This window comes from Trachypithecus francoisi, unplaced genomic scaffold (genome assembly GCF_009764315.1).
Source record: "Trachypithecus francoisi isolate TF-2019V2 unplaced genomic scaffold, Tfra_2.0 Lachesis_group4, whole genome shotgun sequence".
NCBI lineage: Eukaryota > Metazoa > Chordata > Mammalia > Primates > Cercopithecidae > Trachypithecus > Trachypithecus francoisi.
This window is the reverse complement of record NW_022681469.1, coordinates 93453566-93477125: the sequence shown is the minus strand read 5'-3', so window position 1 is coordinate 93477125 and position 23560 is coordinate 93453566. Positions and strand designations below refer to the sequence as shown.

The 23560-nt window shown below is 37.2% G+C and overlaps 1 protein-coding gene across 1 annotated transcript in view; it reads right to left on the bottom strand.

Annotated features, from left to right (window-relative positions):
• The window catches only part of DNAH11 (dynein axonemal heavy chain 11), a 407209-nt gene that overhangs the window by 228936 nt on the left and 154713 nt on the right, over nt 1–23560 (bottom strand). The window contains exons 31-37 of the mRNA XM_033192171.1: nt 21539–21670; nt 19583–19743; nt 16181–16337; nt 15909–16054; nt 12577–12693; nt 5122–5260; nt 490–582 (exon numbers count right to left, since the gene is read on the bottom strand). Of these exons, the coding sequence (XP_033048062.1) occupies nt 490–582; nt 5122–5260; nt 12577–12693; nt 15909–16054; nt 16181–16337; nt 19583–19743; nt 21539–21670 (945 nt within the window). The remainder of the gene's footprint in view (nt 1–489; nt 583–5121; nt 5261–12576; nt 12694–15908; nt 16055–16180; nt 16338–19582; nt 19744–21538; nt 21671–23560) is intronic.

Genomic DNA, 23560 nt, shown 5'->3' with positions numbered 1-23560 from the left:
AATGACAGCAGAACATTTCTCCAGTAGCTCTGACCAACCAATCAAGCATTTCATTGGTGTTAGGCACCCTCCTTTCCTGTTTCATTCTGCAAGCCCATCTTACATCCTATGAAATGGATGTTCTTTCTCCCATTATGTCTTCACTGATTTTCCAGGATTAATATCCCAACTCAGTCAGATTTCTTAAATGTTCCTGAGAGGAAATCAGTGATTACTGAATTATTTGATTATGACTGTCAAAATAGTTTTTGGGGCTATTTCAAAAGTACTTGTAAAATCACATTTTCTTTTCCAGATTCATATCTTTGTACTCAAGAACACTTGTGACCTCTTATAAGGAACGCCAATCCTCAAATCCCCTGCATTAACAATAGATGTTATGCTTTTTAAAAGTTGTGCTGTGCATGCCCCACCATCCAGGCATATACTTTCATTTCTGTGAAGCTGGCCAGCTACTCACTCAACAAACTCATATTAGCACTGCAGTACCTGATCTTCAGGTCTATTTTTATCTCCTCGTTTCAGAGAACCAGCCACAACCAAGACAGATTTAATAGCACGAAGTCCCCAATCATAATGATCCTAAAATCAAAACATAGGTTTATTTTCTCAAAAATTGTATGAGGGAGTAAGATTCTCGTTCCAGAGGTAAGAACTGAAAGTTTAAAAAAAGGAGTTCAGATAAATACACACTTTAATGATTCAAAATACCATTTTCTTCTCCTCTTTGAAATTGTGAAAATCATGTCCCCGTAGCATCGTCCTGTTTCTTTCGCCTGTGTTTTTGTTTTTGTTTTTTGGCCTCTGTCAGCAAGTCTCTTCTTTCCATAGCACTTAACTGCAACATTTGCCCAAGGCTCCATCCACCTCCCTTGCTGTACTCTCTCAATAGACCTGGCGAACTCAGTAGCTCAACACATTCCACCTTTTCACCTCCAACCAGAAGCACATTTCTCCACCTGTGCTGGTTTCATCACGAGCCCTGATATTCTACTTCTCCCCAGTCTTCGATCCCTAATGGCCCTAATTACTTCATCTCTTAATCAGACACTTCTGCCTAGATGCCAGCACATAATATAATAAAAACCATGTCCTTAAGATTCAATTATCTTTTTATGAGACTTCAACATTATCCCTAAGACTCCTCCCACAGGGTCTGAGCTCCTGGAGGATCTCAGAATATTACTTCTGAGATTGGATACAATTGCAACTCCCTGCTCCCTTGGTCCAATTACATTTTTCTTCTGTTTTTTTCTCATGATAAACTTATTTCCCATATATTCACTGCCTTCTTGGGGCTAGTACAGTGCATGGCACAGGGTAGGTGCTCAGTAAAGGTATTCCAAATGAACTAACTGCTTACACAGGACTGGTCTTCTCTCTTTCGCCATCCAGCTACAATCCACATAGTAACAGCCCATCTCTCAAATGTCTCTCAGCTGTGTCTGTGGGAAAGCCACTTTACCTCCCAGAGCCTCAGAATCATCATCTATAAAAAGGCAGATAAACGCATCCACCTACTTTATAAGTGGTTGTAGGAGTAAAGTGAATTAATGTGAGTACAATTTTTTTTCTGTGGGCAGTGAAACAATGTTACATACGTAAATATCCCATTTACTCCATTAGTGGATAATAAAATCAGTTTAGTAGGTCTTGACCATCATTTTTGTCTGTAATAACATGGAACGAAATGAAAAACACCGTGGTGTGGTGCAAATAAGAGCAAAAAGTGCCTGAGTGTGGTGGCTCATGCCTGTCATCTCAGCACTTTGCGAGGCTGACGCGGGCCGATTGCTTCCGCCCAGGAGTTCCAGACCAGCCTGGGCAACAGGGGGAAACCCCACCACTGCAAAAAATAGAAAAATTAGCCAGGTGTGATGGTGCACACCTAGAGTCTCAGTTACTTAGGAGGCTGGGATGGAAAGATGGCTTGAGCCAGGGAGGTCTAGGCTGCGGTGAGCTATGATCACATTACTGTACTCCAGCCTGGGTAACAAAGCGAGACTCTCTCTCAAAATAATAATAACAAAAAAAAGGAAAAACTGTTTGGTGAAATGTATGGTTCAGTTGTATATGTATGTATACACTGAGTCGCAATAGAAGAAGTATTTTTTACTGTGGGTCACGGTAAAGACCATTTGAAAGCCACTGATGGAGTAGGATGAGGCTTGAAGAGAAAAGGGAGGGGAAAGAACCAGAGGTTTTGTTGTTGTTGTTTACTTTAAGTTCTGGGATACATGTGCAGAATGTGCATGTTTGTTACACAGGTATACACGTACCATGGTGGTTTGCTGTACCCATCAACCTGTTATCTACATTAGGTATTTCCCCTAATGCTATCCCTCCCATAGCCCTCCACCCCACAACAGGCTCCAGTGTGTGATGTTCCCCTCCTTGTGCCCATATGTTCTCACTGTTCAACTCCTACTTATGAGTGAGAACGTACGGTGTTTGGTTTCCTGTTCCTGTGTTAGTTTGCTGAGAATGATGGTTTCCATCCTCATCCATGTCCCTGCAAAGGACATGACCTTATCCTTTTTTATAGCTTCATAGTATTCCATGGTGTATATGTACCATATTTTCTTCATCCAGTCTATCATTGATGGGCATTTGGGTTGGTTCTAAGTCTTTCCTATTGTGAATAGTGCTGCAATAAACATATGTGTGCATGTGTCTTTATAGCAGAATGATTTATAATCCTTTGGGTATATACCTAGTAAGGGGATTGCTGGGTCAAATGGTATTTCTGAGAATCAGAACTTTGAGGACTCAATGGGAAGTCGCTAAGTTATGCAGTAACAATAAAAGGAGTGGATGCAGAAGAAATTTTGGACCACAGATTTCAGAGGACTTGGTGCCTCTGCTAAACGTTTAAACAATGCAAATTACTAAAAGTATCTTCACAATTTTCAGTATATCATTCTATTGGTCAGAAATGCCTACTGATTCTTTTCCCAAATCCATTTCTATAGCACAGAAAGGTATCCCTGAATTGTGTTCCTAACACAGCTCTTCTGTCCTGGCTAGATTTCTTTCTGCTCATCTCACTTGTGACATTTCTGAGTTAGCAAACTCTTTCCTTCTTTGTTCTACCTGTACTCCCAACACCTTCCGCTTGTAATTGGCCACAGGTGTGTCCTAGACAGAATTAGAAAGAATTGAAGTCAAATCTTGCTCTTACCACTTGTTAGCTATACGGACTTGGGACAGGTTGCTTTGCTCAGTTTTCTCATATGTAAAACAGGGCTAATAAAATCAAACTTGTAAACTTCTTTTGACAATCTTGTAACATAACACATAGTACCCATTCAATAAGTACTGGTTCCTTTCTCCCTTGAAAACTCTGATAATCTTTTCATTCTCCATTGTCTCCCAATTTTTATGTCATGTAAACTGAATTACCTAATTTCTTCAAAGTCATAAATCTGGGTGTGTGTTTCATTTGTTTTGAATCTTACTCATTCAACATGGTCAGCAAAAAGCACATTACTTAGATATACCAGACGCTCATTAAATGTTTAACTATGACTACTGAAAATGGATACAGTTGAAACTCCACATTCCCTAGGCTCTATTACATTTTTTCTTCTGACTTTTTACCATGATAAAATTAAAATAGGCTCATTAAAAGATAAGAATAAGGAAAAAAAATACCCATAATCTTACCATCCAGAGACAACTGTTAAAAATTATGATTCCACCCACCCAATGTAAATTCACAGTTACTAAAAGGACAACATAAATCACTCTCATATTCCATATTTTGCCCTAACAATGAGCAAGTTAAAATGAATATGTGGCAGTAAGGTAACTGAGTGGTTGCAACTGTGGTATTTTGATACTTTCATTTTGACTACAGAATAATGTCACCAGTAATTAATGAAATGTTATCAAAAGATCAAAAGTCAAAAATGATCATACAGCTAAATTTTAAAATATTGATGCTGACATATATGTAATTTCTGTGGCTTACCAGCAACTTCAATACACCTTCAAGAAGCTTATGATTGGAGAGTAGAGAGTATGTAAATCTGACCCATTTTAGAGACAAGGAAATTGTAGAGCAAAAATTTAAAAGAACAGAAAATCAATCAACCCTACCTTTAAATAAAGAATTACCAATAAAAGAGAATAATTTTAACATTCCCTGAGATATTCTTCAGAAAATTAGCCTTATCTTACTCTTATGAATACTCCTGCCCTATCTTAGCAGAAAATATTTTCACGAAGAAAGGGAGGCAACATAAAATTCCATTTATAATTACAAAATTGACAAAGCTAAAGAAAATCACACAGCTCATTGGTTTAAAAAAGTATTAATACAAATAAAGTATCAGAACTAAAATATCTCAATTTTAACTTCAGAAAAAATAAAAATTATAAAATAAGGTTTTCAAAATTTGTAAAAAATATAAAAATATTTCTAACATCAAATCAAATGGTAGTTCTAGTTTTTAAAGGAATCTCCATTTGATCCAGCAATCCCACTACTGGGTATCTTCCCAGAGGAAAAGTAGTCATTACATGAAAAAGACACTTGCACATGCCTATTTATAGCAGCACAATTTGCAATTGCAAAAACACAGACTAGCCTAAATGTCCATCAGCCAATGAGTGGATAAAGAAAATGTGGTATATACACACCATGGAATATTACTCAGTCATAAAAAGGAATGAAATAATGGCATTTGCAGCAACCTAGATGGAGGTGGAGACCATTATTCTAAGTGAAGTAACTCAGGAATGGAAAGCCAAATATCATATGTTCTCACTTATAAGTGGGAGCTAAGCTATGAGGATGCAAAGGCATAAGAATGATATAATGGCCTACAGGGACTTGGGAGAAAGGTGGGAGGTGGGTGAGGGATAAAAGACTACACACTGTGTACAGTGTCCACTCCTCAGGTGATGGGTGCACCAAGATCTCAAAAACCACCACTAAAGAACTTATCCATGTAACCAAAAAACATCTGTTCCCCCAAACTGTTGAATATTTTTTTAAAGTACAAAAAATTTTTAATGTCTAATGTAATTTGAATGACAAATTACCTAAAATCCATACTTCAAAAGCTTTTTCAATTGCATGTAAAAACCAAGAAAATGTAACAAATGATCCCTCACCTGATTGGAGAGGAGCTCCTTGCAAAGCGTGTACAACATAATGAACTTTCGGGCTAATGCACGCGCATCCACAAAACCTTCAGCAACTAACATGATTTCACAGATTAGTTCAATGTCTGGGGCCACCATGGCACAGGGTCTAAAACGTAAATATGAATTTTAGTTTTAAAATGTGACAAGGTGATAAGTACAAATTGCTGAAATCAACTGATTATTTCATACCAACATTTTAACCATTCCTAAGCAGATCATAATTATGTCTGTCAATCACAGCTAATAAGACCCTTCACTTCAACTTAAAAAATGTCCACTCATTACTGGACACAAAAAATGATAGAAAGTCTGGAATGGCAGAAGCACAGTGTAGGAGTTCAAATACAATCCATGAATACGTTCCGTAAACTTCTGGTGTAAGTTGTCACTGCAGAAAGAGGAATAATGATGTTTTGAGCTAGGGCCAAGGCTTTACCTGTGGTTAATGGTGTGCTGGTTAATGTTTTCACAACCGGCTGTCTAGAAAACAGCATTTGCTTATTTCCATGGAAATAAAATTTCCCTTCCACCATGGCTGATTCCAAGATACCAACACAGCATCACTAAATGTGGAGCTGAGAAGTATACCACCGTATAGACACAACAGACAGAAATAACCTCAAGAGCCTAAATATCAGTAAAATAAATACTTATAAAGTGACCAGTTTGGAGTGTTTATCACCTTTGTTTTTAATACAACTTATTGAATCAAAAGTTGATATAATTTAGTTGTCATTAAACTAAAGAACCAACTCAGAACATTCATGAAAACTTAACCATCAGCTACTGAGAGCTTGTACCAGCCATCGCCAGCACACCACAACCTAGGACCAACTTGGATAGACTTTTAAAGGGACTTTCAGAAAAACACAGCTTCAAATCCCCTTTCTTTTGGAGAGGGACTTCCAAAAAGTCCCTCTCCAAAGATAATTGCTATTCATAGCAATGTTTGAAAACATTCCACTCAACTGAAGTCAAGTGCAAAGAAGAAGGAAGAGTAAATAAATAAGGTCATTATTTTAGACTTTTTTTTTTTTTTTTTTTAGGCGGAGTCTCGCTCTGTCGCCCGGACTGGAGTGCAGTGGCCGGATCTCAGCTCACTGCAAGCTCCGCCTCCCGGGTTTACGCCATTCTCCTGCCTCAGCCTCCCGAGTAGCTGGGACTACAGGCGCCCGCCACCTCACCCGGCTAGTTTTTGTATTTTTAGTAGAGACGGAGTTTCACTGTGTTAGCCAGGATGGTCTCAATCTCCTGACCTCGTGATCCGCCTGTCTCGGCCTCCCAAAGTGCTGGGATTACAGGCTTGAGCCACCGCGCCTGGCCTAGACTTCTTAAAGTATACATTCCAATACCTACCTACCTGTTTTTGTAAATATAATTGTAGTCTACTTCTTGCATACCTGATTTTCATCCCAAACATCCAACCTTAGAGTATCTTTGGATCTAGGTTATTCTACATCTCTTCTATCTAAACTAACCCCGTATTTCTTCACACATTTATTACTCTTCGTGTGACACCAGAAGATGAAGAGTAAACGGAGAGAGAAAAAGCTAGCGTATCTATGTATTTTATATTTACATTAATATAGGCAACTAATGTTTACTGAGCACTTCATACCATATTGGGTGCTAAAATCTTTTTATGCATTCTCTCACTTAATCCCCACAACACTATGAGGTGCCCACTCCTCTTATCTTCATTTTACAGAGATGCAGTCTGATGTTCCCAGAAGTTCAAGCACATGCTGTAGGCCTCATGGTTGGTGAGTGGTGGAATCAGAATACTCCAAAGACACAAGCATATGGCCTCCATGCATGAGTAATACTTTCATCACCCACTAAACAAAAGTTATTAAAAAATTCATAAAACAATTTCAAATTTCAACCCAAATGAAAGAAAGTGTGAGATAAGTTGGGTCACAAATAGGATACTGGAAAGGCATACAGTTTTCAAACAAAGCTATTCTGTAGTTATTACATTTATTTCTAGAATGGTTATTCTCTATCTAGAATTTTTCAAGAAAGTTAGACATTATAAAATCATTATGCTAGAGAAAGCGGTTATTATGATGAAAGAAAAACATTCAATACACAATGTTAGAATAATTGATTAACTATTAGGGAAAATAATTGTTTAAACACTCATTTCATATTATCAACCAAAATAAGTTCTCATCAGATTAATAAGTACAGTAATACTATAAAAATTAGAAGAAAATACAAATAAAATATGGTTAAATATCCAGATGGATGGACAAGCAAACTTTAAGTTTGAAAGAATGGAAAGAGATCACACTAAAAATTGTAGAGGTTCTTAGATTATATGTGAAGTGGAATATTATTATTTTAAAAGCACACTGAAGAGTATTGAGCACACATATTGAGCACCCTAATAAAAACCCAAAATAAAACTGATAATCCTCTAGTTCATCACGGAGGAAAAAGGAAGGGAGAGAAGATACAAGTTACCCATATATCAGGCATGGAATTCAAGACATCACTACAGATAATAAGGGAATACTGGCTGCATGAATGTCTCCCTTTGAGAAGTATCTGTTCATATCCTTCATTCACTTTTTGATGGGATTTTTTTCCTCGTAAAATTTAAGTTCCTTGTAGATTCTGGATATTAGACCTTTGTCAGATGGATAGATTGCAAAAATTTTCTCTCATTCTGTAGGTTGCCTGTTCACTCTGATGATAGTTTCTTTTGCTGTGCAGATGCATTTTAGTTTAATTAGATGCCATTTGTCAATTTTGGCTTTTGTTGCAATTGCTTTGGTGTTTTAGTCATGAAGTCTTTGCCCATGCCTATGTCCTGAATGGTATTGCATAGGTTTTTTTCTAGGGCTTTTATGGTTATAGGTTTTATGTTTAAGTCTTTAAGCCATCTTGAGTTAATTTTTGTGTAAGGAAGGAGTTCAGTTTGTTTTCTGCATATGAATAGCCAGTTTTACCAGCACCATTTGTTAAATAGGGAATCCTTTCCCCATTGCTTGTTTTTGTCAGGTTTGTCAAATATCAGATGGTTGTAGATGTGTGGCATTATTTCTGAGACCTCTGTTCTGTTCTATTGGTCTATATATCTGTTGTGGTACCAGTATCATGCTGTTTTGGTTACTGTAGCCTTGAAGTATAGTTTGAAGTCAGGTAGCGTGATGCCTCCAGTTTTATTCCTTTTGCTTAGAATTGTCTTGGCTATACAAGCTCTTTTTTGGGTCCATGTGAAATTTAAAGTCGTTTTTTCTAATTCTGTGAAGAAAGTCAATGGTAGTTTGATGGGAATAGCATCGAATCTATAAATTACTTTGAGCAGTATGGCCATTTTCAAGATACTGATTCTTCCCATCCATGAGCATGAAATGTTTTTCTATTTGTTTGTGTTCTTATTCCTTTGAGCAGTGGTTTGTAGTTCTCCTTGAAGAGGTCCTTCACATCCCTTGTAAGTTGTGTTCCTAGGTATTTTATTCTCTTTGTAGCAATTGTGAATGGGAGTTCAAACTTATGGAAAAAAGTTCATCTTCACTGGTCATCAAATGGAAATCAAAACCACAATGAGATACCATCCCACGCCAGTTAAAGTGACAATCATTAAAAAGTTGGGAAACAACAGAAGCTGGCCAGAATGTGGAGAAATAGAAATGCTTTTAAACTGTTGGTGGGAGTGTAAAATAGTTCAACCATTGCAGAAGGCACTGTGGCAATTCCTCAAGGATCTAGAACCAGAAATACCATTTGACCCAGCAATCCCATTACTGGGCATATACCCAAGGGATTATAAATCATTCTACTATAAAGACACATGCATGTGTATGTTTATTGCAGTACTATTTACAATAGCAAAGACTTGGAACCAACCCAAATGTTCATCAGTGATAAACTGGATAAAGAAAATGTGTTGGGAGGCCGAGACGGGCGGATCACGAGGTCAGGAGATCCAGACCATCCTGGCTAATACGGTGAAACCCCGTCTCTACTAAAAATACAAAAACTAGCCGGGCGAGGTGGCGGGCGCCTGTAGTCCCAGCTACTTGGGAGGCTGAGGCAGGAGAATGGCGGAAACCCAGGAGGCGGAGCTTGCAGTGAGCTGAGATCTGGCCACTGCACTCCAGTCCGGGCGACAGAGCGAGACTCCGCCTCAAAAAAAAAAAAAAAAAAAAAAAAAAAAAAAGAAAATGTGGCACATATACACCACGGAATACTAAGAAGCCATAAAAAGGAATGAGTTCATGTCTTTTACAGGGACACGGATGAAGCCAGAAACCATCATTCTCAGCAAACTAACACAAGAAGAGAAAACCAAACACCACAAGTTCTCACCCATAAGTGGGAGTTGAACAGCGAGAACACATGGACACAGGGAGGGGAACATCACACACCGGGGCCTGTCAGGGGTTGGGGGGCAAGAGAAGGGAGATCATTAGGACAAATACCTAATGCATGGGCGGCTTAAAACCTAGATGATGGGTTGAAGGGTGCAGCAAACCACCACTGCACATGTATACCTATGTAACAAACCTGCACATTCTGCACATGTGTCCCAGAACTTAAAGTATAATAAAAGTAAAAATTAAAAAATAATAATAAGGGAATATTAAAATGATATGGTTTGGTTCTGTGTCCCCACCCAAATCTCATGTTAAATTGCAGTTCAATGTTGGGGGAGGGTGGAAGGTGATTGGATCATGGGAGCAGATTTTCCTCATGCTTCATGAATGGTGGTTTTCGTGATGGTAAGTTCTCATGAGATATGTGGGCTGAAAGTGCATGGCACTTCCCCACCTCATGCATGTTCTCTTTCTCTCCTGCTCCACCTTGTAAGACATGCTTGCTTCCCCTTAGCCTTCTGCCATCAGTGTAAGTTTCTTGAGGCCTCCTAGCCATGCTTCCTGTACAGCCTCTGGAACTTTGAGTCAATTAAACTTCTTTTCTTCATAAATTACCCATTCGCAGGTAGTTACTTACAGCAATGTAAGAACGGACTAATACAATGAACGAATGTGTGCCAATAGATTCAACTAGATAACACCAATAAGTTCCTTAAAAGATTTAAATTATCAAAATCAAATGAAGAAAAAATTAAAAATCAGAAAAACCCTATATCTATTAAAGAAACTAAATTCATTATTAAAAAGATTCCAATAAAAATCTCTAGACCCAAATGGCCTGATTAATTCAATCAAATACTTCAGGAGTAAATAATAGCAATTCTACACAAACTCTTAAGAAGATGAGAAGAAAACACTTGCCAACTTATTTCATGATGTCAGCACTACTCTGATGTCAAAGCCAGACAAAAATTTTACAAGGACACTGTAGAACAATATCCCTCATGGCATAGATTTTTAAAAATTTCTTAACCAAAGAGTGTCATATTGAATCCAGCAGTAACTATTAAAAATACCTCCTGACCAAGTGGAGCTTATCTCTGGAATGCAACACTGAAGGACTGTTTAGCCTTTGAAAATCAATCAACATAGTTCAGCACATTCAATAAAGGAGAAAACCCACATGAAAACTGTAAAATAACAAAGCTTATAAAATAAACCATAGTTAAAAATTTTTGCAAGCTTGGGCTAAGCACATTTTCTCGAATAGGATATTAAAAAAAAAACAAATTGATAAATTGTATTTCATCACATTTAAAACTTCTATCTTTGATGGGCACAAGAAAATGAAAAGGCAAGCCACAAATTGAGAGAAAAAATATTTGCAATGTATGTATCTAACAAAGGAACTGTATGCAGAATACAGCATTTCACAAAAGATGGTATAGCAATAGACAAGTAGGTAAAAGAGGCTCAACATCATTAGCCATCATGGAAATGCAAACTAATGATGACACACTACTACCTACCTATTAGATTGGCTAAAAATAAAAAAGGCTGACAATATCAATTTTTGACAAGAAATTCTCATACATTGATGGTGAGGATGTAAACTTGTAAAATCACTTTGGAAACCAGACTGGCAGATTCTTATAAGTAAAACATACATTTTCCATGTAGACTAGCAATTCCAGCCATAGATATCTGTCCCAAATAAAAATATATGTTCATATAAAGATTGCACATGAATGTTCATAGCCGCTTTATTCATAATAGCCCCAAACTGGAAACAGCCCAAGTGTCCATCAACTAGTGAATGGATCAACAAATTGCAGTAGGTCTGTATAATAGAATACTAATCAGTGAGAAAGAGGGGCAAACTACTGATACGCTCAACAACTTGGATAAATCTCAAAATCACAATGCTCAAAGAAGCCAGATGCAAATAAGTACATATTGTCTGGTTTCATTTACATGAACTCTAGGAATGACAAATTTAATCTATAATCACAGAAAGTACATCATTGGTATGGCAGGCTCACTTCAAAGAGGCAGAAGAGAATTCCTGGGGGTGTGAAAATATTCTGTACTTTGATTGTGGTTATGCTTTCACCAACTGTACACTTGATTGTATTAAATTACACCTGAATGTTTTTACTATCACTTGGTATGGTGATAAACCTTATAATTTTATCTCTAAACCTGATCTCTCATTCTCTAACAAAACATAAACCATATTTCAATTCTGTAAAATTGTAATACAAAGTTTTCTGGAAAACTGAACCAAAAAAATGATACCTGAATGAAGTTGACTTAAATTATAAATGAATCATAACTGATACTAGATGTAGTAACACGTGTTCTCTTATAGACTCCTGCTAAGCGCATACATTGGCAGAGTACTTTTGAAAAGCAGGTCATCAATAGGGATTTTAATCATTCACTTAAGTAATTCTACATTTAGAAATCTATTCTGAAATAAGAGTAATTTTTCATGTGAATAGAAGTTTACAGTCTGCTACTTCATTATAAAAAAAAAAAAAGGAAGAGAAACCCTACGTGACAGACAATAGTGAATGGTTAAGACATTTATGAACGAGGCATTTCTAAAGGTTTTTTAATAATATGATAAAATATGTATGTCAAAATATTAAACGAAGAGAACTAAAGAAAAATCGTGCCTACTGTAATATCTTAATTCCACAAAATATAAATTATAAAAGAGGCAAAAAACATACCAATCGTTATTTCTGGATGGTGATGTAATTTTTTCTTTATTCTTTTCTATATTTTCCAAATAGTTCATAATTTATGAAAATTATGTTTATAATAAAAATGCACATTACAAAATAGCTAACAGTAAATATGCAAATATACCACGTAACTTTTAAATACTGATTTTGAGTCCTGGTTTTATAATTCAAAAGGGTTAATTTATCGTGGTGAAAGTTCTATCTGTAAAAGAAGCCCAAAGAAATAATACAGGGTTTTCCTTAGGAATTTTCAAGCGAAAGCAAATCACTTAACAGTGCAAACCAACAACATTAGGTGGCATGAGTGCACCAGATGCTAAGCCACAAAGCATAACACTTGCCTGAAAAGAGCTTTGAGATTTTCCGGTAATTCGGTTCGACCAGCATAACCCGGGTTCATAGTAATAAATATTCCAACTGATGGCTTCAGTGTGATAGCTTCCCCAAGAAATACAAATCTACCATAAAAAGAATGTTGATGAAATTAAATGTGTTCATTGAATATGAATGCACATTGACAAATGCAAACCACTGCAAAATGCAAATTATTAGGAAGCTGTTTATTCTGTGTAATTTTCTTTAAAATTCATAAGCATACATATTTTGAATATGTTTTGAAGCATATTTATTAAAAATACCCTCCCTTTTCCCAGAGGAATTATAAAAATGGGAAGTATTCTTTTTTTATTTTAGCCTTAGAATCCTAGAATATAAAAATAAAGACTATTTTAACATGTAATGGAAGGTGATGTCATTTTTAACATCAACACGGCTGCAATTCCTTGAATGGGATGCTGCAGAGAGAATGCCCAAAGTAAGAGGAGAAAGGGACATCCTGTTCAGTCTTAAATTTTGTCTATTTCTTCAACTTCTCTCTCTTCCTCTTTCCCTCCATACCTTCCACTGACCCAAGAAAAATCCATTAAATATCACTAAGAGGTACAATAGCTCTGGAGCCAGACTGTGAGTATTCAGATACCAGCCATATCACTTTAGGCAAGTTGATTATCCTATGTTCCAATTCCCTCATCTACTAAAAATAATAATCATATTACCCACCTTATTGGATTATGCAAGGATTTAAAGGGATTATAAATATAAATGGGTAAAAGTACAATGCCTAGAACATGAAAAATACTCAAGAGATGTTAGCTATGACTAATGCGATTACTGTCACTTAAAGGCATTGGAGAAACAGTGAAAGATTTGCATTGGAGAAATGGTGAAAGGTTTTCACAAAGATTTGCGAGGACCCAAGTGGGTTGTTGCTGGCCAGGGCAATGAATGGTAATGTGCTATGGGAGCCATATTGAGAGACAGGTAGAAGGAAACTTTCCAATGAGGGTAAATGAGACAAAATATAAGGCTGATCTCTTGCATTGCTGAGAGGGGAGGGCTGAAGCAGTTAAGGAGCTGGGTCTGCATCATGAAAGAGAGAGGATAGAAACCACAGTTTTTAGGACTAAGAGTGTCTTAGATACTAGGTAATTAGGAGCAGGTGGATTTTGTATAGTCAAGATTAAAATGGAGAAAACTTCATTTCCCAGAATGTCAGGCTAGGGAAGGTAGACAGGCTGACAGGGCTGCTCACACACAGAGAGGTGGCTCTTAGCACAAGATAACTGCCTCCTCTCCCACTGTACACAGGAGAGACAGCCACGGTCAAAGGTGTGAACCTCCAGAGGGTAGAGCTGGCAAGGCACTAGAAGGCTTTGTAAACGAGGCATGGTCCCATCTCTTAAATCTTCATGTGTAAAGAGAATTTAATAAGCTCATGAAATAAGAAGGAGCAGAGCTGTCTGCATACGGACTAAAATAAGATGAAGAGAGAAGACCCACAGACATTCAGACAAGAGGAGACTACCAAGGAGTATTCTTGGCAATTTTCGGAAATCAGTACATGGATCAGTTACATAAATCTCCATAAGAAAGGATGGCCTCAAATGACATCTGGGTTACAGCAAATAAAAATATTTTGACTAAAAGCTAGATAAAATATAGCTGGAGATCTAAGAAGAAAGAACTGAGCTTCTCTATCACGGCCTTAGGGATGGGGCAGGTCAGGAAACAGACACCCGAACACATAAAACTGGGGCCCAAGGTCCATGTGGCAGAAGGGCTGAGTGAGATATTTTCTAGAAGGCAGAAATATCCAAATGTATCTACTGATAACCTGGAAACTTCTACAACAGGTACACAGTCCAAGAAGCTAGATAATCCTTGGGAGATTGAAAATGTTCCTATGGACAAGATAGCTAGCTGAGAAAAATATTCTAAAACCTAAGGGGGCACAGGTAGGCCAGATAAGTAAGATTGCCCTGTTGATAAAAATGTTACAAAGAGAACCAGAACTGTGCTGCATACTATATTAATTTATTTCTCAAATTAAGCCATCAAGGGTAAGTGCCAGTTGTGTTTTGCTTTTTGGGGTGTGGTATCGTGTTTAGAAGCGTTTAGATTTCAAATATAATTTGAAAGGTCTTGGCCCAAGTTACTGGAAGAACATGAAGGTACAATCTATTGGGATGAGACAACTAGCAAAGGAGGAGTTGGTGGAAGGACTAAGATTTTGATTTTCGATATATTAAATATGAGAAGCCTGGGAGACCTCCAGTAGAGTCTTGTGATGCTCCAGGCAGTTGTTTAGGTCAGTCCAGAGATGATGAGAAAGGAGGCCTGAGCATCTGGTACTCAGCAGCATTGACAGAGTTTTTTAAAGCCCTGTGACTAGTTGAAATCAACAAGGGGAGAAAATATAAAGAAAATAAACCCAAAGAAGGGCCTGTGATGTCTAACATGAATTGGCCAGGAAATAACAACAATAAAACACAATAGCAAACACAGATATGGTGCTTACTATGTGGTAGGCATTTGTCCAGGTACCTTGCATTTAATCATCACAGTAGTCTATAATGCAGGTACTCTTCTTTCCCCCATTTTATAGATGAGAAGAAACCAGCAATGAAGCAGCTGTGAGGGGAGAGAGATGTAGGAGAGGTGTGGTCCTCAACCCACATGAAGAAAGTATATCACGCAGTGGAGAATGACCAACTGCATCAGATGCTGCCAGAGGTCAAGAAAGATGAGGACTGAGAATTGATCAATGGAATGAGCATCTTAGAAGTCTTTTGGATTTTTGGAGAAAGGGTCTTGCTCCGTCTCCCAGCCTGGAGCTCGGTGGCACAAACACAGCTCACTGCAGCCTTGACCTCCTGGGCTCAAGCAGTCCTCTTGCCTCAGCCTCAGAAATAACTGGGACTACAGGCACATGCTACCATGTCTGGCTAAGTTTTAAAATTTATTTATCTTGTAGACACCAGGTCTCGCTATATTGCCTAGACTGGTGTTGAACTTCTGGGCTCAAACAAGCCTCTCACCTCAAACTCCCAAAGTGCTGGGATTACAAGCGTGAGTCACTGTGTTTGGGCAATCCTAGAAGTTGTTTGTTTTTTAAGTGATTAAAGTAATGTAATACACATGGGTTGTACTCAACACTTAGAAACCACTAATAAAAATGGGAGACCATTCAAAATAATTCCCCCAAATCGACCAGACTCTTCCTTTATCTATTTCATGAGACAGGGAGAGGTAGCAATAGACAGTGAAGGGGAAGTTACCTTCATTACTCCATGCTTTTCTATTTGTAACAAGAGACAACCCACATGGCACTCACCTCTTTTTCCTGTTTCTGATGGCATCATGAATCATTTTCACCTGCACTGCCACCACTGACAGAACTTCCACAGAGATTCGGTTGAACTCATCAAAGCAGCCCCAAGCTCCTGTCTGCACCAATCCCTTATAGATATTTCCTATGGACTAAATGATAAAGTGAGGCACTCAGAATTTAACAGAAGGGGTTTTTACGCTGTTATGCTGAATAATTCCCAATCAGGAATAACGTTATAGAATACTGTTTTATACATTATTTTATTACTAACTTACTTTGTAGTCCATTTGCTCTGAACAGTTGAATACATAAACCATCATGCCAAGGGCACGTCCTAGGTCTTTGGTGGTCTCTGTTTTGCCGGTACCCGCTGGGCCAGCAGGAGCCCCACTCATGGTTAGATGAAGTGATTGAGTTAAAGTAATATAACACCTTTAAGCAACAGAAAACACAAATATCAGAGTCTAATATGAGATTTTCATAAAATATCAGAGGCAATACATTACAAAAAAAGCTTAAGAAGCTCTAGAATGTGACAGTAGCATCAAATACTGATATACTTCTCATTTGTTCATGGCGATAAAGAATCAGAATATTTTCTATCACATTTATTTTTAGGCTAGCTGTCTAAAAATACTAGAAAAGAATGTATTTCTTTGTTTATTGATCTCATTTCCTAAGAGCTGTGTATTTGAATACCAGTAACACTGGATTTGTACCGCTATTAAATTTCTGATATTTCTAAGTAAAGATATTATTAATACGGCAGACAACATCTCAAACTATTGTTTATCAAGGAAAAGTAGAAGAGAAGTCTTAGATGATGAATGAATTAGACATTGGCTGAGTTAAACTGCTACTTAATACATTAAGAAATGTGTAATGTCTATAAATACATAGCATACAAATAATATATCCCTATTTCAATATACAAAGCAAATATAAAAGGGCAATTTATTGTATTTAGATATACTTTAGAAATTCCTTTGGAATGTGTTGCTACATGCACTTAGATTACCATAATACTTATTTTTGCAGCAAAGACTCAGAGGTTCTTAGAAAATCATGAAACAAGAATATCTAATAAAAGAAGACAAAACACATAGCAAGGACATCAAATGGCTGTATTCTTTATCTGGGGTTTCCTCCGATGCATAAATTGTTTTTCTCTTAGTACAGACAGCAGGTCTAGTGAAATGATACACACATGGAGGTCAGGAGATGAGAGACTAATGTCTCCTTTGCCAATCATCAGATGCTAATATTAAGTAAGTCTTTTGACATCAACACACCTCAGTTTTCTCCTCCATTAAATGAGGTTAATTGTAGGAAAATATTCAGAAGGCCAAAGGTAAATGCCTTAAAAAATTGAAAGTACTATGCAAATAGAAGCGATTAATTATGAAAACAGAAAGCGTTTCTGCATTTTATATCCATTTGCATGTTTTGGTGTATCTTACAATGAATGAGTGAAAAGGCTCCCAGACTAGGAATCAGAGTACTTTTTGTAGTAGAGATTTTCGCCTTGTAATTTTCTCCAGTGGTTCCAAGTTTTGGGTAGGCATATGGCAGCCAGTGTTTAGAGGCTACATTTCCTGCCTTCCTTCCAGTCAGGAGTTGCCAAGTGACCAAACTCCAACCAATGGTATATGTGCAGAAATTATTAGTGCCATTCTTAGAACACATCCTTGGAGATACTTGACCTGGACTCTCTTTTTTCCCTTTTCACTGGCTAAAACATGTGGAAACCATGTTTAGCATGTTAACCACCTGCCAATCTGTACTCCTGTCCCACTCACCTCTGGATTGTGAGACACCCGTTTCTGTGTTATTTCAGCCATTGTGTTTTGTTTGGAATATCTAACAGCAGCTTAACTGGCATCCTCCTAGCCAATACATAGTTGACTTAAGTCTCTGAACCTGCCCACATATGGAAGAAGGAGACACTGTCTCCCCTGCCTACCTCACAAAGGGATAGTCAGCATCAAATGAAATATAATGGAAGAATTTGAAGGGCATCATTTTGTCAATGTAAACAACTAGGAAATAATTCAAAGAATGAAATGGAAATGAAATCATTTTGTCCAAAGCAATTCACACTATTAAAAGGAACATTCATCTTCCTTTTAGCTCCCAAAAAACCCACATAGTGATTTTTCTAATTTTGAAGTTAATAAACTATCAGGCCTCACATAATGATAAACTTTAAAATGCCTCTTCCCTTTTTCTCCTATACCCTGGGCCTCCCTTTCCTCCTTCTCTATTGACAATGGGATGCATACAGTAGACTCTTCACATTTGCAGTTTTGACTATTCTCAAGTGACATTGTCAAGCTCCAATTTTAATCCCTCTCACTGAAAGCGGTGCATAAATTAACTAATGAGGACAGTGAATGCTGACTTTTAATCAGAGACAAGTTAGAACTGAATTAGATACAATTATAGAAACTATACAATACACAAATGTTGCAATTATGAGATTAATATGTGCAAGAACAATCACAAACGTAGTGTGAGAATCCTACCAGCCTCTCAGGACTACCATAGCAAACCAGCTTTATAGACTTACATTTGAAACTGTCTACACTTCGGTGATAGTGGATAATTGGGCCTGCTGCTATGACCTTGAGGTGTGATTTCTGCTTCATGAATGCCAAAGATTAAATGTGCTGTCTCCCATCAAACAGGTCAGCAGAGATTGGAATACTAACAAAGAAATTCCTCTCAATGTGACATATTCTTATCTCTGCAATATTCTGACTAAGTATGTATTTACTTGGAGTCAAGTGGAAATGAACTATTAATAATAGTAACCTCTTGCCCCCTTGCAGTACTTGAGCCACACTGGCTTTCTTTCTATCCCTAGAACTGGCCACGTGTCTCCCCGCCTTGGAAACTTTGTCCTTGCTGTTGCCTGTAACTTTCTGACCCAGGATCCCTGCCTAACTGGTTCCTCATTTTTTAGGTTCCAGCTCAAGCTCTCCACAATAGTAGGCTCTCCCTTCAAGATAATTTTAAACACATTGACCTTTTTAAAATTTTTGTCATAGCATATATTACAGCCTAAAATAATTATATTAGTTAATTTATTTGTTTATTGTTTCTCTTTATCCCCACTTACTAGAAAGTAATCTCTGTGACGGCAGGAACTCTGTCCGTTCAACACTGGAATAGTACTTAGCAGAGTACTTCAGAAGTACTTGTTGAATCATTTAATGAACGCTTTGTTCTTCCCCTTCCCTTCCTTTCACTGTATGCAATTCCTCAAATATGAATTTGAACACAGGTAATTCCTAGTTATTTTTACCCTTTCAATAAAGGAATCCTGTGGGGGTGGAGGGAGGTGGTGATAGATCCTGAGACCAGAATGTTAGTTGTAGATAACTGGGCAGAATCAAAAATGCTTCCTTGAGCCATATTAATCCACTCATGATTTCATCATTTGTGCATTGTGCAGCTTCTGTAATTCTGTTTCTCTAATTCAGTTCTCTTCACCTTTTCCTAAAGTCAACATTCACTACCTTACATTATTTATTAATTTACATACCACTTTTGCATAGTTGTCTGTTCATGTTTTCCTCTCATTCCTTCCTTTTTATTCTCACACATCTCTCCTCAAGCTAGGGGACTCTTTTGGGTTGGTTTTTCCCATCTGGATGGAAACTTAGAATTGTTACCTGTCAGTCAGAGGAGTGATCACCAGTCGAGGACTGTTGCCTAAGTATTCATAGAAGTACTGGAATTGAGCATCACAAATATTAACAAAGCAGTGTTTCTGGGTATCCTCCCATCGGTGACGAAGTTGAGACAGCCATGTAAAAGTTTGGGGACTGACAACCTAAAAGCATTGCATAATCATCACACGCAGGACACTGGTAGTTTGGGGGCCACAAAGTATTAATCTAATCAACTCTACGGCTTCACATTTTATTTCTAAAATTCTCACAAACAGGAAATCTCTTGCATGTTATTGCAAATTATAATTGCACATACATGGTTAAATACTTAATAAGAAAAATGCATGTAATAAGTCTTCATTTTAAATTGACTTTTACATAAAACAATATGAATTTCTTCAAGCAATGCTTTTTCCCCCTTTTATGAATCACCCCAGGGGAATAGATAAATTTTGTAACTTTATACTCATCACCAAAGTCAGATGGAAAAATACACTATCCATATTTAAATGACACATAATCCATAATTTCTGCATTGCAGAGGCATAAATAAACTACACTTTCAACCAAGTTCAGTCTAAAACCAATCTGCTTTTAGTACAGAGATTTTCTGCTTCATTTTTAATCACATCAAATAACAGTATTTTTCATTGCTATTCTTTCCCATCTACTCAATCCTAACTATTCATCTTCCAGTTAAAAATCCCTGTCTCTTTCAAGATAAATGTGACCCTTGGATTTCTTGAGAATCAGCTGAACTTACCAAAATTACTGTATACTAATTTGTCTGATGACTACATAGGTTTCAGCATTGCATATTCATGTATATAAGATGGTTGGGAATTAGACAAAAGTATTTTTAGTACAAAATAAAGGACATATTTTAAATCAGAATTTATCCTACTACAAATTATCAGACTTATAAAACAGAATAAAATATATAAGAAGATACAAGACCATATTATAGGAGTAGTTATCAACAGTTCATTATTAAAATGAGAACATATGGTAAGTGATGTTTTGCAAGGAAAAGTTTTGTACTAGCAATTAAAGAATATCACTCACTAGTGGTCCTGAAGCTGGATCAAGGAATATTAATGTATGTTTATGGTTTACATGAAGAAGCATTTTCTTGCACTTTATACAAATAATTTAAATTCACTTTGCTTTTAATAAATTGGGAAAAAGAAACAGAAACACCACAGAAACATTTCACAATACATACAGGCATTCGAATTGTGAAAGGAATTGCCTTGTTTTAGTACTACCAAACAAGTGTAACCCAGTAGACAGGCATATTCCTGACTTTTGTAAATAGGAATATATTTTGGAAAGAAGGATGACAAAATTCTCCTTTCATGTTAAACACTGCCAACCCTTAAAGACACACAGACATTTTAAAGATATGTAAAAGAAACGTTATTAGTATACTAAAAGAATTAGAAAATAACTTCTTACAAGACAATAATTTAGTTGTTCAAGGAAGAGACAAAGGATTACCCAAGTGACAACCTAGAATTATGACCAACACCTCTTTCTTCAAGGGGAAATGTATCAAAGGCACACAGACATGGTTTAAATTACATACACATAATCTTACTGCTATTGGCTGTGTAAATCACAGAGGTGAGGCTCACAGGCCAATGACCAAGATGGTCACACACAGAGAGATGAACACAGTGATTTCTCATGGTTCTTCCGTTGTGATAAAATTTTTTTGATGATCTGATGTTCCTAACTTGGCAAAACCTTTTAGGATATCACTTGGAATAAGTCTCATCAGGATAATATATTGGCTAACCAAAATCAAATGTACCCAAGTTAATCATAATCTTTCAGGACTAATTAAAACATACAAACTTGCAAAAAACAATGACTTTCTTGGAACTACTCTGGCAATAAACATCACTTTCAGGAAACAATAATGAATACATAAAATTTCTACAAACAACTTGCCTTCTGAGAAATAAGTTTTGCCACCACATCTCTGGCATGGACATCTATGGTACAAACTGTCATGATCTTCTGTCTGTCTCCAGGTGGAAGTTCTCCCAGCAAAAGTGTAATCAGTGTATTCAGCTGAGAAATCTAGAAGGAATCATTTTTTAAAAAGGAGGGGAGGGTTACAAATATAAAATTTAAGAGCCCCAAATTCTTCATATTTGTAAAGACTGATTTAGTTTGCAAAACAATTTCTTCCTTTTTTTCTTTTTTGAGATGGAGTCTCACTCTGTCACCTGGAGTGCAGTGGCGCGATCTCAGCTCACTGCAACCTCTGCGTCCTGGGTTCAAGCAATTCTGCCTCAGCTTCCCTAGTAGTTGGGATTGCAGGTGCCCGCCACCACACCCAGCTAATTTTTATATTTTTGGTAGGGACAGGATTTCACCATTTTGGCCAGGCTCGTCTCAAAACTCTGCCACCACGCCTGGCCACAAAACAACTTCAAATGTGTTACCCCAGCTGGTCCTCAAAGAACCTTGGTATAGGAATGACAATATTATTATCCCCTCACACAGATGAAGGCCAAGAGAACCTGTGAGTAATGACAAAGCTGGGGCAGACACAGGGTTTCCTGGCTGCACTGAACTGACCCTCTACCCTAATGATAATCTGGTCCATAATATTGTTGAAACGGAAATGACTACAAATCTTAAAAGGCCAAGTTAGACTAAAAAAGCATAGTAAGAGCTAAATGACAAATTATATTTTTCTTTAGAGAAGCATTCACCTAACAATTTGTGTTTGCTCTGGTTTTTAAAAATACAAGATAGTGATGATTACCGAAAAAATATTTAAAATGTAGAGCTGAAGAATGTCCTCCTCTACTCTTATTCACATCCCTACTCTTGTTTAGGTCTGTCAAACTCGTAGATAAGTATTTTTCAAACTGCTGGTCTTTTTTCATAGAATGGAAAGGAATAAAATGGAATGCCATGAATGACAATTCATTGAAGTGACTGGAATAGAAAATACAGCATTACAGGTAGTAAGAGAATGTATTGTTTCATGCTGTTTTATTTCTGTTTTGACTATCTACATAAACATGTGAACTTGGATCTGATAGAAAATATTTCTTATGGTGAATTGTGGTCAGAGAGGTTTGAAAGATTCTGTCTTAGGTGGTCATTTTGTTAGTATGGTTATTTACACAAAAAGATTTCTGCCTTAATCAAGCCTTATTTATAAAAACAGTATTTCTGCCTTATTCCAGGTATCATACTGTGAAACAATACCATCCCCTTTTCTCTTCAGCTTTGCAAAAGGACAGTCAATGACAAACTGCTAGCACCTGAGAAAGCTGGCGGTAAGCGAATATGACAGATCACCAGAGACTCAATCCTTTGTAGCCTACTGTCAAATACAGGTTCACTATTGCACTACTATCACGCCCTGGAAAATGCAAAAGCCTGCACACTTCCCTGAGATTGCCGTGCAGCTGGAGGCTGGAGAAAGTCATACAGCTGGAATAAGAAGGGAGAAGAAAGGCAGGAAGAGACAACCGTAACATGCGCAATTTCCATGAAACGAGAACACAGAAGGTTCCAGGCACTGACTAAGCACGTTGCTGATCTCCTTGTACTTAATGTTAAGACAATCTGTTATCCGAACTTTGCAGAGGAGAAAACTGAGTCAAAGGCCTATTAACCACATTTGCCAATCCAGGGAGGGGAAATTCAAATTCCAACAGTCTGACTTCAGATTCATCACATAGACCCTCTCCAGCCTCCACAAGACCTACCCATCCCTTCAGGTCTGAGAAACTGTAGCTGTGCAAGAAGCATTCAGGACAGACTTAAAGTCAAACACAAAGGAAAGCTGGCTTAAAGAAATAAAAATATTATTATATGTCCCCTAGACACTCAGGATACACGACAGCTTTATAAGCATTTGCCCTATTTCCCCCACCCTCCGGCTTTATTGAGGTATGATTGAAAAATAAAAATTGTATAAATTTAAGATATACAATGTGATATTTT